Here is an 18,835-nt window from a genome sequence, read left to right as displayed (position 1 = left end):
ATTCAAAAAATAACAAGTTGGTGAGGTTAATAACTTTATATTACACAATACATCCAGGGTATTCGCACTTCCGCACGTGGCACCTGCCACGTTTCTGGTGCTCAGTGGCTGCCATCCAGAGGTCTGGCACAGGCTGACAGCCCGACAGTCAGAAGGGAGCGAGTGGGCTCCGCCTTCGGCAGTGATGATCAGAAGACGGGTGTGTGATCCCGAGGCGTCAAGCTTGGGATGCTGTAGTGTGACGCAATGCCACAAACAAAAGTAAGGAGCACACGAGTCTGCACCTGCGGTGCAAGAAAAGACAGTGCTGCGCTTGTGGAAAGGATGATTTTTATTTCCATCCTAAATGATTATCACATTATTATTTAAACACATTTGAAAAATCCTGAAGTAATGTAAACTGAAGGCACAGAACAAATCAACACATTTAACTGAAGCTTGAGATGAGGGAATTCGAGTATTTTTTTTCAGTAACAATAAATTATGAACAAGTATCCATCACCAAACATCATTCTGACCAAAAGCTCTGGTCTTTCATAGTAAAATCAAATTAGCTTAAGTTGACTTCAAGATTTCCACAGTAAAATAATATTGGAAAAAAGTCGCCTTTCAAAATACTCATTTGACCCCTGGGTCCGCTGTAAGCCTTTTACTTATAACAAAGTGGTAGTCAGGATGTTTGCTGATGGACTGCCACTCGCCAAGGATGACACATTCTTTTAAAATGTTTTAAAAAATAGCAAAACGGGCTACAAAATTCTGTTTGGGGAACAGGGGAAAAAAAACCCAAAAAACTTGTTCCATGTCAATTAGAGTAACCAGCAGCAATACCAGACTGCTTCAGAAGCCAGTCACCATAGGACAGTGACCGGCCGCAGGGGCCTTCCATCTGTCTTGGTTCCCTATTGCCCTTAGAGTGTCGTAACAGTCATTGTTGCCATTTCTTGTTTAGTAAAGAGATATGTTTAAAAAAACAATTTAAAAACTAACTGGAATAATCTGTGACACGCTACAGAAACGATGCGATGGCTAGGTTTTAAAGTAACATGGTCATGCTTCACAATATACTGTAGTGTTCTAAAATACATTCTCTGATCATTAACACCGTTTATTACAGAGGGCACTTGTAAATTAGCTCAGATTCTGAACTAGGTTTATAAATGAAACTTTTCAAGTATGCATAATATCCATAAGGTAGAGACTTTCCTCTTATTCACTCCATGTGTTCTTCCAGGGGACAACTGTGATGATTAAAGGATAAACAAAATGGGCTGGTCAGTTTTCAAAAACATGTCAAAAAACATGAGACAGTCTAGTGATCAAGGACTGACTGAAAAGTTTTTTTTTAAAATCTGGAGTAGGTGGTTTCAGACATTAATATCTTTCAGACTTTTTCCTGAAACAAGTAAGTGTATAACATAAGTAAAGCAATAATGGGGGAAAATAAGGGCTTCTAAAACACTCAAGAGAATAAAATTTAAAAGGCCTATCTTCTACTTAGCTGTGATATATGAGTGTGCATTTAATAGCAATATGCCTTTATTTTTATCATCTAATTGCATAAATCACAAAAACATTCCCAGCCAAGTTTGCTGATAGAAGTATAATACAAACTCTAGAAAATGATTTTTAGCAAAAACTGCTTCAAAATTTTCCTACATAACAAAACATTCCTTTGGAAATGAAATCTTTTAGACTGTCAAGTAAATGCAGCTTTTACCATCTCTAGCACTAAACTATAATTACCTCCCAAATTCTTTTTTCATTGGATAATATTATCTTTTATTCTGCAGTATTCTAATAATGGTACATTATTTAAAAAAAAATGCCTTTAGTGGTCTCAGACTTATGTCTTCATCTATGAGTACTGAGATGAAAGTAGATACAAAATAAGCCAGAAAAATGACCTTTTAAACAGTATAGTTTGAAATGTTGGCACAGATGAAAATGGGGAGCGGCTTTTCCACACTGAGCAGGCGGCCACTCATGGCACTGGCCACCCAAGTGACAGCCCACTTGGCCTGTCTCGGGCACATGAAACTCATTTTATGACTCAGTGACTGAAAACAGAGCTACTGGAAGCCACCTGATGCAGCCAGCTGGCTCACGGTTTGGGCAGACTTCATTCTTTATGACAGCTCACATTCTGACAACTGAGAACCTGGATTCTGAAAATGTGACCCCACGAGGGTTAGGGGAAGACGGGTTCTGAGCTGAGAGAAATGTGACAAACTCGGGGGAGGAGGCATTTAAATATTAATAACAAAAGGACAAGCCTAGTGGGTTTGGCCCTGTGTGTCCCAGCTGCGTCAGCAGGCCCTAACAGAAACTTAACAAAACCAAATGGGTCTCTTTCCAAGACCTAAAAAAAAAGGAAGCTGTTCGACTTAACACCAAATTCAAAATCTACACCAGGCTGCCAGGCCAACAGATGACGGTCAGCGTGACTTTGTTTCTCTGCTCCTTCAGCATGGGGACCAGCGCCGAGTGGCTCATGCCCACGGTCGACAGGCCGTTCACAGCCACGATCATGTCTCCACATCTGGACAACGACAGACAGAAACAGTCACTGTTTTTACGGTATCAGAAATGTTGTCCTGAGATTTGTTTGGCACACTTACCCATTAACTGTCGATGATCAGGCTATATGACTTTCTTTGAGAAATATCTGGGTGATTTTTAAGCCTATGTTGGCTTTCCCTTGTCAACACCCCCGTGCCAGCCTCTCCTGTAACTGGTGGATGATTTCAAAGGAAAGCACAGTAATTTTCACAGAAGCTTAAGCAATGTATAGTTAAGAGAATAAATCTGCTGCCTCCTTTAAAAATATCACATGGTACATTTGGAGGGGGCTGCTATTTTCATTGTTGATTTTTTACAGCCCATTCATTCGAGGCTTCAATTAAATGAGACCCACACCTCTTTCAGCCAAGGATGCTCACTGTCCTTCGGCTGAATTATCACAAATGGATGGTGAATCTGAAGGCCTTTCTATCTTTTATAATTTTTAATCTTTATTTTGAATATGAATATGTTACTTTCTTGTGATCTAGTTCAACTTCTTTTAGGAAGTGGAAGTTAATTAGTCTAAAATTTACACGAGACCCAGACTGGTTGAACCCTTGGCTAAGAGACGGTTTTTTCATCCCCGCCTCCCACTCTTTTCTCTGAAGTGATTTTTCCATCTCTACCAGGTGATAGTGGGGTCTGGAGCACACTGACCCTGATGCATTTTCCTCTATATTCTCGAGCTGTTGTTCTGTGTTTGCAAAATGTAAACTCCCCGATTTGTGCAGCACTCTGACTAGGATGTCAGCATCCACTTTTTAAGAACTGTTTCTTGCATCCAAAATTAGGTCCCAAGAACTTACAGTCACCCCTCTCCTCTGTCTGTATAATCTCTTGATGGAATGCCTCTTTCTTCTCATGGTGCCTGAGCTCTGAGAAAGGCGGCACGGAGGCTGAGAGGGTACTTTTTGCCCAGTGGTGACAACAGCAGGGGCCGAATGGCCAAGACTCCTAGATTAATTGCTGTCAACGACTTCCAGCTATTTGACTATGGGCAGCTTTTTAATCCGAATCTTCAGTGTCTTGCTTATAAAATAGGAACACCAGCAGCACCTACCTCGCGGGCCCATAGCCAGCACCTAGCACCACGCCTGGCACGCACATCATCCATCAATACTGATGAGACCTCTACTACGAATGCAAGGCCCCACACTGGCTGCCAGGGATCTAACACAAAATGTGACAAAATCCCTCCCACGTGGACTTGCATGAATTGAGCGTTATGTTGACATAAGTGCTATAGAGAAAGTCACCTAATGACAGGACTGGACTCAGGTGCTCAGGGCAGCTTCAGGTCACGATGTGTCCGCATGACTCTGCGTTACTGTTAATCTCACAACAGGCACTGACCTGTGGTACCAAGATGCTTCAGTCTAGATCAGGCCTGGCAGATCTGTCTCTGTAAAGGCCCAGATGGTAGGTTACCATCCCGGGCTCTGTGAGTCACTGGTCTCGGGACTGGCCACTTGGCTCTGCCATCACATCTCAGAAGCAGCCCGGGGAGATAGGTAAACGAGGGAACGTGGGTATGTTCCAATAAAACTTAATTACAAGGATGGACAACAGGCTGGACTTGGGAGCTGACCTTGGTCTAGACCGTGTCCATCACAGTAAATGCAAACCACATCATTAAACACAATAAGACTCACTTTAATCTTCCGTCGTAATAAGCAGGGGTCCCCAGGACGATGGTTTTGATGAAAAAAGGCTGATTGGTGTGGTTCTCTTCGTATCCGCCGACAATACTAAAGCCCCAGCTTCCCAAGTAGCTTCTTCGTAAGACTATGTCATGGCAGCTATGAAGGGCACTGTCAACACAGAGACCAAGAAAAATTAGTGTGAGGGCCTTTTATAGCCTGTTCATCTTTGTTGTAACTCCACACCATGGTCCGTGCATCCATTACGGACGGGGAGCAACATACAACATGCTAGAACATGTGCTCTGGTTTCTTAGCTCAATGAGAAGCATTTAAAGAACACTGACACCAGTGGGCTGTCATCTGGGGCCAACAGCTCTGCTCTCCCTGGTGGGGCGGGGGTGGGGGCGGGGGCCCTTCCACTGTGTGTGCTGGCACGTACACACACCTGCTTATTTGCATTGTTTGATCTTCTGCAGAAGATTCAGAATAATGAAAACAACCTGTACTGTCCTAAAACATCAGGCCAACACATGGGACTCCTCTCTACTGGAAGCCTTTTTACACATTAATGACCAGAGATGTAGTAACACCACAAGCGTGGTGGGATCGCAAAGAGACAGACGCAACTTAGTGACCAAACACCACCACAGTTGATTTATAATGTTGCTTTAGGTATACAGCTAAATATCCCTTGTTGCTATGTTTCCCCTTTGGTAACTGTAAGTTTATTTTTGAATGTCTGTGGGTCTGTCTTGTAAATAAGCTCATTTGTATCATTTTCTTTTTAGATTCCACATATAAGTGACATTATGTGATATTTCTCATAGTCTGACTTCACTCATGATAATCTCTCGGTCCGTCCATGTGTCAGCAAGTGGCATTCTGTTCTTTTTGTATGGTGAGTAATATTCCACTGTGTTGTGTACCACATTTCATTATGTGTTCCTCTGTAAGTGGACGTTTAAGTTGCTTCCATGTCTTGACCATCGTGAGAAGTGCTGTTGTCAACACAGGAGTGCGTGTATCTTTCTGTATTATAGCTTTGTTTGGATATATCCCCCTAGTGGGATTGCTGGATTCCATGGTAGCTGTTTTTAATTTCTTGAGGAACCTCCATACTGTTCTCCATAGGGGTTGTAGCAGTTTATATTCCCCCCCACAGTGTAGGAACTTTCCTTCTCTCCACACACTCTCCAGCATTTATTAGTAGACTGTTTGATGCTGGTCATTCTGTGAGGTGGTACCTCACTGTATCTTTATTTGCATTTCTCTAATAATTAGTGATGTTGAACACCTTTTCATGTACCTAGTGGCCACCTGTATTTCTTCTTTGGAGAAATGTCTATTTAGATCTTCTGCCCATTTTTTGATTGGGTTGTTCTTTGTTGCTGTTGTTTCAGTGTTTAAGCGGCTTATATCAATACATTTTAGAAATTAAACCTTTGTTGGTCACATGTTTGCAAATATTTTCTCCCATTCTGTAGGTTGTCTTGTTTATGGCTTCCTTCGCTATCCAAAAGCTTGTAAATTTGATTAGGCCCCACTTATTTTTGTTTTTATTCCTATTGCCTTGGGAGACTGACCTAAGAAAACATTGGTATGATCATGTCAAAGTGTGTTTTGCTTATGTTCTCTTCTGAGTTTTATGGTGTCTGGTTTTAAGTCTTCAAGCCATTTTCAGTTTGTTTTGTGTCTGGTGAGTGGATGTGTTCTAACTTCACTGATCTGTATGCAGCTGTCCAACCTTCCCAACAGTACTTGCTGAAGAGACTCTTCCTCATTGTACACTCTCGCCCCCTTGGTCGGAGGTTACCTGGTTGTAGGTATGCAGGTTTATTTCTGGGCTCTGTTCTGCTCCATGACCCATGTCTGTTTTTGTACCACTACCATGCTGTTTCAAGCACTGCAGCTTTGTAGTATTGTCTGATGTCTGAAGGACTATGCCTCCTGCCTTGTTATTTTTCTTCAGTATTGCTTTAGCAATTCTGGTATTTTATGGTTCTATATGAATTTTAGGATTATTTGTTCTAATCCTATGAAAAATGTCATGGGTAATTTGATAGGGATAGCATTAAATCTGTAGATTGCTTTGGGTAGTATGGCCACTTAAACACATTATTGACCAGAGACGTATTAATATGTCTTTTGTCACACAAAAGTATATTTGACCAGAGACATTTCAATATTCACTTACATAACAAATTGCCAGCCACAGGTGGTGGTGGTGTTCAGCTGCCCAGCTGTGTCCGACTCTTTGAGACCCATGAACTGCAGCACGCCAGGCCTCCCTGACCCTCACCATCTTCTGAAGTTTGCCCAAGTTCATGTCCATTGCATTGGTGATGCCATCCAGCCATCTCATCCTCTGACGCCCTCTTTTCCTTCTGCCCTCAGTCTTTACCAGCATCAAGGGCTTTCCCTGGAATTCCCTTGCTTTCTCTATGATCCAATGAATTTGGCAATTTGTTTGGTTTTGGTATCAGAGTGATGGTGACCTCACAGAACGTCTTTGGGAGTGTTCCTTCCTCTTCGGGGTTTTGGAAGAGTTTGAGAAGGTATGGTTTAATTTCTTCTTTGTATGTTTGGTGTGAAGCCATGCGGTCCTGGACTTTTGTTTGCAGGGAGTAGATGGGAGGAGAGTTGAGGGAGAACATATACATGCATATATACGGCTGAGTAACCTTGCTGTGCACCTGAAGCCATCACAACATTCGTAATCGGCTATACACCAATATAAAGTAAAAAGTCTAAGACAGTAAAATTACAGATTCTATTTCACTTCTAGTAATCTAAAATTACCTATTTCTTCTTGATTCAATTTTGGTGGGCTGTATGTTTATAGAAACTTATCTGTTTCTTCTAGATTGTCAAATTTGTTGGTATTTTATTATTCATAGTATTCTCTCATGTTTTTTTGTATTTCTGTGGCATTGGTTGTTATGTCTCCTTTTATATTTCTTATTTTGCTTATTTGGGTTCTCTCTTTTCTTCCTGGTGAGCCTGGCCAGAGATTTGTCAATCTTGTTTATCCTTTCAAAGAACCAGTTCTTGGTGTTGATTTTTTCCTAATTTTTTTTAAATCTCTATTTTATTTCCTCTCTGATCTTTTATTTCCTCCTTTCTGCTAACTTTAGGTTTTGTTTGTTCTTTTTCTAATCTTTTCAAGTGGTAGGTTAGGTTGTTTATTTCAGATTTTTCTTGTTTTCTTGAGGAAGGTCTATATTGCTTTGAACTTCCCTGTAATTTTGCTGCATTCCCAGATTTTGTATGACTGGCTTTCTCTCTCATTTGTCAAGGTATTTTAAAAAACTTCCTCTTTGATTTCCTTGTTGACCCATTGATTTTTTAGTAGCATGTTTAGTTTCCATGTAATTGATTTTTCTTCTTTTCTGTGGTTAATTTCTAGTTTTGTACCATTGTGATCAGAAAAGATGCTTGATATAATTTCTATACTCTTAAATTTCTTGAGGCTTATTTTGTGCCCTTGTATGTGGTTAATTCCTAGAGAATGTGCCATGTGCATATGAAAAGAAAGTGTGTTGTGGGTTTTTTTAAAATGTAATATCCTGAAAATAGAAATTAAGCCTAACTGTTTTGTTGTATCATTCAGGATTTCTGTTGCCTTACTGATTTTCTGTCTAGAAGGTCTATCCATTGATGTCACTAGGGTATCAAAGTCTCCTACTATTATCGTATGCCCATCAGTTTCTCCCTTTATGTCTGCTGGTATTTGTTTTCTGTATTTGGGTGCTCCTGTATTAGAGGCATATATGTTGACGAGTATAAAATCCTGTTCTTGTATTGATCCTTTTATCATTATATAGTGTCCGTCTTTATCTTTCTTTATAGCCTTTAAAGTCTATTTTGTCTGAGTACTACAGCCCCCACTTTCTTGTGATTTGTTGCATGAAATGTTTTTCCACGCCCTCACTTTTAATCTATGTGTCCTCTGCCCTAAAGTGGGTCTCTCATAAGCAGTATATTATAGGCTCTTGTTGTTGTTTTTTTTTTTTATCCAGCTGCCACTCTGTTTGACTAGAGCATTTAGTCCACTGATGTTAAAGGTAATTTACTAAGATATGTATTTTGTTGTTAAATTGATCACTCATGTCTGACTCTTTGCTACGCCACGGACTGCAACGCGCCAGGTTTCCTGTCCTTCACTATCTCCTGGAGTTTGCTCAAACTCATGTCCATTGAATCAGTGATGCTATTTAACCATCTTATCCTCTGTTGCCCCCTTCTCCTCCTGCCTTCAATCTTTCCCAGCATCAGGGCCTTTTCCAATGAGTTGGCTCTCATTGGAAATTTTACAGTTTGTTGTGATCCACACAAAGGCTTTAGCATAGTCAATGAAGCAGAAGTAGATGTTTTTCTGGAATTCCCTTGCTTTTTCTACAATCCAACAAATGATGGCAATTTGATCTCTAGTTCCTCTGCCTTTTCTAAATCTAGCTTGTACATATGGAAGTTCTCGGTTCACATACTGTTGAAGCCTAGCTTGAAGGATTTTGAGCATTACTTTGCTAGCATGTGAAATGAGTACAATTGTGTGGTAGTTTGAACATTCTTTGGCATTGCCCTTCTTTGGGACTGGAATGAAAATTGACCTTTTCCAGTCCTGTGGTCACTGCTGAGTTTTCCAAATTTGCTGGCATATTAAACATAGCACTTTAACAGCATCATCTTTAACGGTTTGAAATAGCTCAGCCTGAATTCCATCACCTCCACTAGCTTTGTTCTTAGTAATGCTTACTAAGATCCACTTGACTTCATACTCCAGGATGTCTGGTTCTAGGTGAGTGATCACACCATCATGGTTATCTGGGTCATTATGATATTTTTTGTACAGTTCTCTATGTATTCTTGCCACCTCTTCTTAGTATTTTCTGCTTCTGTTAGGTCCATACCATTTCTGTCCTTTATTGTGCCCATCTTTGGTCAAAATATTCCCTTGATAGTTCCAATTTTCCTGAAGAGATCTCTAGTCTTTCCCTTTCTATTGTTTTTCTCTATTTCTTTGCAAAGTTCACTTAAGAAGATTTTATCTCTCGTTATTCTCTGGAACTCTGCATTCAGATGGATATATCTTTCCTTTTCTCTTTTGTCTTTCACTTCTCTTATTTTCTCAGCTATCTGTAAGGCCTCCTCAACCAACCATTTTAGCTTTTTGCATTTCTTTTTCTTGGGAATGGTTTTGATCACTGCCTCCTGCACAATGTTATGAACCTCTGTCCATAGTTCTTCTGGCACTCTATCAGATCTAATCCCTTGAATCTATTTGTCACTTCCACTGTATAATCATAAGGGATTTGATTTAGGTCATCCCTGAATGGCCTAGTGGTTTTCCCTATTTTCTTTAATTTAAACCTGAATTTGTCAATAAGGAATTTATGATCTGAACTACAGTAAGCTCCTGGTCTTGTTTTTGCTGACTCTACAGAGTGTCTCCATCTTTGGCTGCAAAGAATATAATCAATCTGATTTCGGTATTGACTATCTGGTGATGTCTATGTGTAGAGTCATCTCTTGTGTAGATGGAAGAGGGTGTTTGCTATAACCAGTGCGTTCTCTTGACAAAACTCTGTTAGCCTTTGCCCTGCTTCATTTTTTATTCCAAGGCCAAACTTGCCTATTACTCCAGGCAACCCTTGACTTCCAACTTTTGCATTCCAATCTCCTATGATGAAAAGGACATCATTTTTTATTTTTATTTTTTTTTTTTTTGGTGTTCTAAAAGGTCATTATAGAACTGTCCAAGTTCAACTTTTTTGACATTAGTGGTTGGGGCACAGACTGGGATTACTGTGATACTGAATGGTTTGCCTTGGAAACGAGCAGAGATCATTCTGTCATTTTTGAGACTGCACCCAAGTACTGCATTTTGGACTCTTTTGTTGACTATGACAGCTACTCCATTTCTTCTAAGGGATTCTTGTCCACAGTAGTAGACATAATATTTATTGTAGTATATATGTATTTATTGTCATCTTAAACTTTGTTTTCCCATTGATTTTATATTTCTTCTTTGTCCCTTGTTTTTTCTTTTTGTTTTTCCTTTTGTGGTTTTTCTTTTGTATTATATTTACATTCTCTTCTTTCTGGTTTCTGTCAATCTATTTTATATTTTTGATTTGTGGTTATCTTTTTTCAAGTATGTTACCCACTTCCTATATCTATTTGCCTTAGACTGGTAGTCATACAGCCTCAAATTCATTTTAGAGGGAAAAAAAAAAATCTACATTTAATTACTCTCCTCCCCCACATTTTATATAATTTTGATGACCTCTTTTATATCTTCGTGTTCATTCTTTTGTTGTTCAGTGTGGTCATCACTTTCATGGAATTATTTTTTATTTCTTTTTTTAACATATTATCGACTGGGGGGGGGGGTTCTTTGCAGAAATTTAACACCTGTGCTAGCAATTTGTTATGTAAGTGAAGATTGAAACACCTGCATTTGAGTAAACTCAAATCGTATCAGCAACTTTTTTTGCACTTAATGTATTTATTTGAAACTTTGTACATGTCCTACTGTAAAGCTTTCTAGTATTTCATTAAAGCATGGCAGGCAGTGTGGCAGATTCCTCTGTTCAGGGGATCACAACATCTATTACAAAAACATAAGTGTTTCACTGTGCTTTTCCCTGAAAAAGCAGATGCTACACTTTCTGGTGGCTTTTTTTTTTTTTTTTTTAGTCCTATGGGTGGTATTTCCTCTAGAATATGTTCTTTTATCTTCCACAATAGTAAACAAAGTGGATCTTTGAGAAGGGTTCTTTTAGAAACACAAAATTTCGTGATGCATCAGTTTTGAAAGGATCTGCCTGCCAATTCAGGAGACATAAGAGGAGTGGGTTCGATCCTTGGGTCAGGAAGACCCCCTGGAGAAGGAATGGCAACCCACTCCAATAAAGTTGCCTGGAAAATTCCATGGACAGAGGAGCCTTGCAGGCTACAGTCCAAGGGGCCACAGAAAGTTGGACACAACTGAGCACATTAATTGTATTATTCTCTAAAAACATATGTCTCTGGTCAATGATATGTTAATCTGTGTACTGGCTTATATAAGTGATTTATTTTCCACTTATGATTTTCTCTTTCCTGTAGATTGTTACTTTTTTCTATTTAGAGAAGACCTTTCGATCTTTCCTTTCAGATATGTTTTCAGTTCAGTCGCTCAGTTGTGTCCAACTCTTTGCAACCGCATGGACTGTAGCACACCAGGATTCCCTGTCCATCACCAACTCCTGGAGCTTGCTCAAACTCATGTCCATCGAGTTGGTGATGCCATCCAACCATCTCATCTCTGTCATCACCTTCTCCTCCTGCATTCAATCTTTCCCAGCATCAGGGTCTTTTCCAGTGAGTCAGTTTTTTGCATCAGGTGGCCAAAGTATTGGAGTTTCGGATATGTTTAGTATTGCCGTATTCTTTAGTTTTTGCTTGTATGAGAAATCCTTTCTCTCCCTCTGTTCTAAATGATAATCTTCCTGGGGAGAGCATCCTGGGTGGTATGGTTTTCTCTTTTCAGGACTTTTGAATTTATCTTGCCACTCCCTTGCCTGCTGCCATTTCTGCAGAGAAGTCAGTTGATAGCTTTGTGGGGGTTCCCTTGTAATCAACTTTTTCTCTTGCTGCCTTTGGGATCCAATCTTTAACTTCTGTCATTTGTATTATACTACGTCTTGGTGTAGATCTGTTTGGGTTTAGATTGTTTGCAACCCTCTGTGATCCCTGAACCTGAGTATCTATTTCCTTCTTTAGGTTTGGGATATTTTCAGCCATAATTTCTTCAAATACATTTTGATTTCATTTTCTTTCTTCCCCTACCAGAGTCCCTACTATGAGTAGACTGGCACACTTTATATTACCCCATGGCACTCTTTATTGCTTTCACTCCATGCCCCCCTCCCCCCTACTTGGCTCTCTGCTGTCTTGACTGGGTAATTTCCATTATTCTTTCTTCCAGGCCATTTATTCATTCTTCTGCATTATTCATTCTGCTATTCATTGCCTTCAGCTCAGCTTTTGTCTCTGCAAATGAGCTTTCTTATTTTTCTCGGTTTTTCTTTATATTTCATTTTTACAGTACTCTGCATTTCTGTCCATAGCCTTTCTTAATTCCTTCAATATTTTCATCATCTCCTTTTTAAAACTGGTGTCTATTAGACTGAAGAGGCTTTCATTGTTTGTTCTTTCAGGGGAATACTCTTGGCCTTTTAACGGGAAATGGTTCCTGTGCTTTATTTTACCTCTACTTCTCTTATTCTGAGTTTAGGAGAAACTGTGGTCTTGGGGGCCTATTTATATGAGGGGGCATCCCTGTGTCACTTGTGAAGGTTTAATATATTTGGTGCGAGGGCTGTCTTTAGCATGGATGCCTGCCGCCTCTCCTCAGCATGTGCCGGTCGTGTCCCCTTGATGGGGGTGTACAGATGCAGTGGCTGGCCTGCTCCTGGAGTTGCTGGTGGCAGGGGTGGTTTGGGTGCACCCCCAGAGCACACGGTGGGCGTGGAGGCAGCTCGAGACCACTCCTGGAGTCCCAGGGGAGCAGCGATGGTGGTTTGTGGCTGTTTCTGGCATCTGGGCAGGTGGTGGCTCACATGATGGTGTCTTGCGACCACACCTGGAGTCCGAGAGGGAGATGGCAGCAGCTGTGACCCTCCTGGTGTCTGGGCGGGCGGCAGTGGTGGCTCATGGCGGCTCCTGCATCCTGTGCAGGCTGTGTCCTGCCCTCTGCAAGTGTGCATATGGGGAAAATGGCGGGTCTTGCCCCTCGCCTTGCACATCCCCAGACACTGGCACCTGGTCTCAAGGGTGGCCAGCCGTCCTCCGTGTACACCCTCTGCAGTCGCAGCAGATGCCTACCACTCCCTGGCTGTTTCTGCACAGCCAACCCCAGTCCTCTCCCGGGTCTCATTTCTGAAGCCCAAGATTCTCTTTGCCCTTTCAGCTCTCTGAGGTCGTCTGCCAGCATCCAGCAGGCACTCTGTGAGACTCAATCCATGTGCAGATGCATTTTTGATGTGTTTGTGGGAGAAGGTGAGCTTCAGGTCCTTCTACTCCACCATCTTGACCACTTATCTGTTTTTCGTTCTCAGGATTGCTCTGGCTATTCGAGGCCTTTGTGCTTCCATACGAATTTTAAAACTTTTTGTTCTAGTTCTGTGAAAAATGCCACTGATAGACATTGCATTGAATCTGTTTATTGCCTTGTACTATATTGTGTATTTCTCACCTAAAATCTTTGTTACTGTTCCTGGCACATCAGAAAATGCTCTGAACACAGGAAGAAGTGCTGACCCCAAAACTAGCCTGGGATAACAGAAAAGGGGAGCTACAAGTAGCAGGGGTGTTTCTTCAGGACTTCACTGGTCCTGTCCTGTCCAGAGGCAGAGGTACCTGTTCAGAACTGCTCAGCATGAGGGCACAACTTCACACAAAGACTTTTGGGATAAGTGTTTATAATCAGTTAGGCTCTTTCTCAGGGCCAACACCTCACAACTTAGATGGCATGTCTGTAGGAATTGAAAAGCATTATAGCTATGTTGACTTTTTAATGGGCGGAAAGATCACTTTTGGTGCTTGAAATAAACCTATGAAGCAGTTAATCATCTCTGTTGTAAAAAAAAAAAATCTTTCTCCACAAGAGCCCTATAGGTCTCTGTGACAGTAATTCTATAACAATTTGGGGCCTTCTTTTTTTTCCCCTTCTAACTAAGTTCAATAATGTTCTTACTTTTTTCTGTTATTCTTTATGTGAAAATACTTTATAAACCGTACAGCACCATATAAATGCTAACTATTAGTAATTTATTCCAAATGAAACCAGATGGCTCAGAAACTGGTACATTCTTACTACTTAAAGAATCAATCATTTTCACACTGGGTTAAAAGAATGTTCTGTCATAGTTCAATTTCAGTATTCTTCTCTACAGTAAGAACCTAAACTGAGCTGGAGAAGAAGATGATAATGTAATGGGCATCCTCTCTGCCTCAGTACCAAACCACACAGCCATGGTCTGGAGGTCCCAAACGTCTCATGACCAGACACTAACCAGCTGAAGAATGTCCTGGCTGGTCAGCTGGTCAAAACCCGTGACCTCTTTCTAACAGGGGTTAAGAGCACGTACTCGTGAACATCAGTGATTTGGCCTACAGACTCTCTATGTCCAGTAAAAACTCAGTTTTATATTCCTTTTAAGGAAGAGTTAAAAGGAGTAAGAAAGGGCTTTTAGAACAGCTCTGGGACAGGAAGACACTTTGACCTGGTTTTCCCAGTGGAGAATACACCCGAGTCTCAGCATATGTCAGAGTGAAGGTAAAGGACAGTCTTCTGAGCAAGGAGAATGAACGCCCACTCTCACGGTGGCCCACGTGGGAGCCTCTAGTAGCATGTGTCAGCACCTCCCAGCAGCGTGTCAGAGTAAGGCTGGTAAAGGACAGTCTTCTGAGCAGGAGACCGAACGCCCACTCTCACGGCAGCCCACGTGGGAGCCTCTAGTAGGGGTCATTTTTATAAGCATATGTAAATCTCTTCAGCTTAGTTCTTATTGTTAAATTTACCTTTTTGACTCTAATAACCTAAGAAAAACTGGGGGCTTCCCAGGTGGTTCAGTGGTAAAGAATCTGCCTACCAATGCAGGAGACATGGGTTTGTTCCCAGGGTCGAGAAGTTCCCCTGGAGTAGGAAATAGCAACCTACTCCATTATTCTTGCCTGGGAAATCCCATGGACAGAGGAGCCTGGTCTACAAACCATGGGGTCACAAAGCACGAAGAAAAACTGACCTGATTTGAAGTCGTAGCTGCTGCTGCTGCTAAGTCGCTTCAGTCATGTCCGACTCTGGACAACCCCATAGACGGCAGCCCACCAGGCTCCTCTGTCCCTGGGATTCTCCAGGCAAAAATACTGGAGTGGGTTGCCATTTCCTTCTCCAATGCATGCATGCGACCCCACAGATGGCAGCCCACCAGGCTCCTCCATCCCTGGGATTCTCCAGGCAAAAATACTGGAGTGGGTTGCCATTTTCTTCTCCAATGCATGCATGCATGCATGCTAAGTCACTTCAGTCATGTCCGACTCTGTGAGACCCCACAGATGGCAACCCTCCAGGTTCCCCTGTCCACAGGATTCTCTAGACAAGAACACTGGAGTGGGTTGTTACTTTTATCTAACTAAAGCCTCTTTCCTTCCTCATTAACTTGCTGTGCTACACCCTGATAAAGGCTGTAATGACAATTTTCCATAAAAGAACAGAAAAGCCTCAGCACCTGGGCAGCCCGAGCCACATGACCCACGATGGGGACCAGCTAGCGTCGTACTCGTTCTCGCTGATGGCGCTGAGTGGCTCGTCCAGGCCCTGGGCAGCCTCCTCCACCACCTGCACCTCCAGCGCTTTCAGGGCCACTGTGGGGGATGTGGCACTGGCTTTCAGCATCGCCACAGCCTCACTGTGGCTTAAATTGGTCAAATCAATGCCATTGATGTTCAACAAGATGTCACCTGTTCAAATGAAGAAACAAGGAAAATGAGTTACCAAGTAATTACTTCCCTATGAATCCTGTTATCTGTAAACTAATCAACAAAGGTTAGGTCCAAAATCTCTGATGAGATAAGAGACCATTTTTCTCTTCTTTGTAATTCTAGAATACTGAGGAAAAATCCAGTTCACAGAGAACACTCCCAAACAATTCAAAAAAATTTTTTTTTAATGTAGTAATATACAGGAAAAGTTGTGGCTGTGGGATTCAGTTGGGTTCATATTGTCAGCGCTGGTGTAGCAGCAGACAGGCCCTGGACACTGTCATTTCTCTATCTACAGTTCCTTCCAATTAAGAAAATGATTTGATCTTTTGCCCTTAGAAATGGATTTTTAATACATTCTAGTTTATATTTATACAGTTTTATACATCTAGACAGGTCTACATAGCTCACGCAGTGCAAACCTATCAGAGTATGTACAGAGGGTATCCTTGGGCCAACACAAATGAAATTCATGATTCGAACATGTCCTGCTTGAGGAAGAAAAACTGTCTGTTGCTAGGCTGAGTAATATAATGAAAAAGAGCAATGCAGCTTATATAAAAGGTTAGGAAGGAAAGGATTAGTTTTATAAGCAGCACAAACATTTGTACTAAGAAAGTCCACAGTAATCCTCTCCCAATTCATCATTTTTCAGATTATTAAAGCAAACATTCTCTTTGTAGAAAATTAAATATATATATATAAACAAATAAAATTACCTCAAATTCCACAACAGAATGAATAACTTTAAAAAAACAGCCTTATAAAGATACAATTCATATACCATTCAATTAAAGTCTGTAATTTTATGGTTTTATAGTCAGAGATGTACAACAATCACATGTCATTTTTAGAACATTTTTATTACCACCTCCAAAACCCTGTACCACTAGTCTTAAACAACTACTAATCTATTTTCTATCTCTAAAGATAGATATATAGACATATAATCTGGATATTTCATATATATGGAATCATGTAGTCTTTTGTGACTGGCTTCTTTTACTTAGCATGTTTCCAAGATTCATTTCTACTATACAATAGAATGTGGGAATACATCATTCTTTTTTATGGCTAATTAATATTCCATTGTATGGATGAATCACATTCTCTTCATCCATTCACTAGTAAATGGACATTTGGGATGTTTTTACTTTTTGGCTATTATGGAAAGTACTGCTATAAACCTTCATGTACAAGTTTTTTGTGAACACGTTTTCATTTTTCTAGGAATGGAATTGCTGGGTCATATGAGAACTGTTTAACTTTTGAAAGAACTGCTAAACTGTTTTACAAAACAATCGTACCATTCTGTATTCTTATTGGCAAATTATAAGTCAGTTTCTTTACATCCTTGCCAATGTTTGTTATTGTCTTTTTAAACTATATTCATCCTAGTGATGAATTTGCATTTCCCTAATAACTAGTGTCACTGAGCATCTTTTCAAATGATTATTGGCCATTTGTGTATCTTCTTGGGAGTAATGACTATTCAGATCCTTTACCCATTTTAATATTGGTTTATCTATTATTGAGTTATAAAGGTTCTATAAGTACTCTAGATACAAGCCCTTGATCAGATACATGATTTATAGATATTTTCTCCGATTCTGTGGGTTGTTTTTTCACTTTAATGATGTATTCTTTGCAGCACAAAAATCTGTGATTTTGATAAAGTTCAGTTTACTGTTTTAGATTTTTAGTTGATTTACAATGTCATGTTAATTTCAGGTGTACAGCACTGATTCAGTTTTATATATATAAATACATAGATCTTGAGCATCTTTTCACATGCCTTTTGGTCATCTAATGTCTTCTTTGGAGAAATATCTGTTTAGATCATCATCTGCATGTTTTTTGATCGTTTTGTTGTTTAGTTTTTGATATCTGAGCTGTTTGTATATTTTGGAGATTAACCCCTTGTTGGCTGTATCGTTTGCAAATATTTCCTCCCATTCTGTAGGTAGTCTTTCTGTTTCGTTTATGGTTTCCTTTGCTGTGCAAATCTTTTAAGTTTAATTAGATCTCAATTGTCTTTATTACCATTACTGCAGGCGATGGATCCAGACATTGCTTCAGTTTTCATCAGTGTTCTGCCTATGTTTTCCTCTAGGAGTTTTATAGTATCCAGTCTTACATTTAGTCTTTAACTCATTTTGAGTTTATTTCTATATATGGTGTTAGAGAGTGTTCTCAATTCATTCTTTTACATGTAGCTGTCCAGTTTTCCAAGCACCACTTACTGATGAGACTGTCTTTTCTCCAGTGTATATTTTTCCCTCCTTTGTAACTGACTATAGGTATGTAATTAATTGACTATAGCATTTATTTCTGGGCTGTCCTGTTTCATTGATCTATATTTCTCTTCTGTGCCAGTGTCATACTGTTTTGATTACTGTACCTTTGTAGTATAGTCTGAGTTCAGGCAGCCTGATTCCGCCAGCTCTGCTTTTTTCTCAAGGTTGCTTTAACTATTCCAGATATTTTGTGTTTCCAGATTTTTACAGTTTTTTGTTCTAGTTCTGTGAAAAATGCCATTGGTAATCTGATAGGAATTGCACTGAATCTGAAAATAAACTCCTTTTGACAATACTGATTCTTCCAATCAAAGAACATGGTATCCATCTCTCCATCTGTCTCATTTTTGATTTCTGTCATCAGCATCTTATAGCTTTTAGAGTACAGGTGTTTTGCCTCCTTGAACAGTGAAAGTGTTATTCACTCAGTCGTGTCTGACTCTTTATGATCCCACGGACTGTAGTGTGCCAACCTTCTCTGTCCATGTGATTTCCCAAGCAAGAATACTGGAGTGGGTTGCCATTTCCTTTTCTAGGGGATATTCCCAACCCAGGGATTGAACCCTGGCCTCCTGCATTGCAGGAAGATTCTTTACTGTCTGAACCACCAGGGAAACTCGTTAGGTAGGTTTATTCTTGGGTATTTTATTCTTTTTGATGTGATGGTAAATGGGATTGTTCCCTTCTCTTTTTTTTATCTTTCATTGTTAGAGTTTGGGAGTGTTTCTTCCTCTGCAGGTAATAGACTTATTTCAGTGTATAGAATTGCAACAGATTTCTGTGCACTAATTTTGTATCCTG

The 18,835-nt window shown here is 40.3% G+C and overlaps 2 protein-coding genes across 10 annotated transcripts in view; one reads left to right on the top strand and one right to left on the bottom strand.

Annotated features, from left to right (window-relative positions):
• LOC129624485 (uncharacterized) overlaps positions 1-18,835 on the top strand; it is a 93,396-nt gene that overhangs the window by 43,820 nt on the left and 30,741 nt on the right. Inside the window, exons 3-4 of one of the 4 annotated variants that reach the window (XR_008700979.1) lie at positions 4,997-5,106; positions 15,440-15,573. The exons of 2 other annotated variants lie outside the window; for them this stretch is intronic. The gene's annotated coding sequence lies outside the window, so the exon portion shown is untranslated. Of the gene's footprint in view, positions 1-57; positions 163-4,996; positions 5,107-15,439; positions 15,574-18,835 lie in introns of those variants that run through there. One more of the 4 variants, XR_008700982.1, reaches the window with a different exon arrangement.
• The window catches only part of LNX2 (ligand of numb-protein X 2), a 90,011-nt gene continuing 71,484 nt past the window's right edge, over positions 309-18,835 (bottom strand). For all 6 annotated transcript variants that reach the window (XM_055542480.1, XM_055542481.1, XM_055542479.1 and 3 more), the window contains 3 exons: positions 15,485-15,716; positions 4,218-4,376; positions 309-2,542 (listed from right to left, as the gene is read on the bottom strand). In XM_055542480.1, the coding sequence (XP_055398455.1) occupies positions 2,407-2,542; positions 4,218-4,376; positions 15,485-15,716 (527 nt within the window). In that variant the 3' untranslated portion in view covers positions 309-2,406. The remainder of the gene's footprint in view (positions 2,543-4,217; positions 4,377-15,484; positions 15,717-18,835) is intronic.

This window comes from Bubalus kerabau, chromosome 12 (genome assembly GCF_029407905.1).
Source record: "Bubalus kerabau isolate K-KA32 ecotype Philippines breed swamp buffalo chromosome 12, PCC_UOA_SB_1v2, whole genome shotgun sequence".
In the NCBI taxonomy this organism is placed as follows: domain Eukaryota; kingdom Metazoa; phylum Chordata; class Mammalia; order Artiodactyla; family Bovidae; genus Bubalus; species Bubalus kerabau.
Note: the sequence above shows the minus strand (reverse complement) of the source record. Positions and strands in the feature narration are given on the sequence as shown.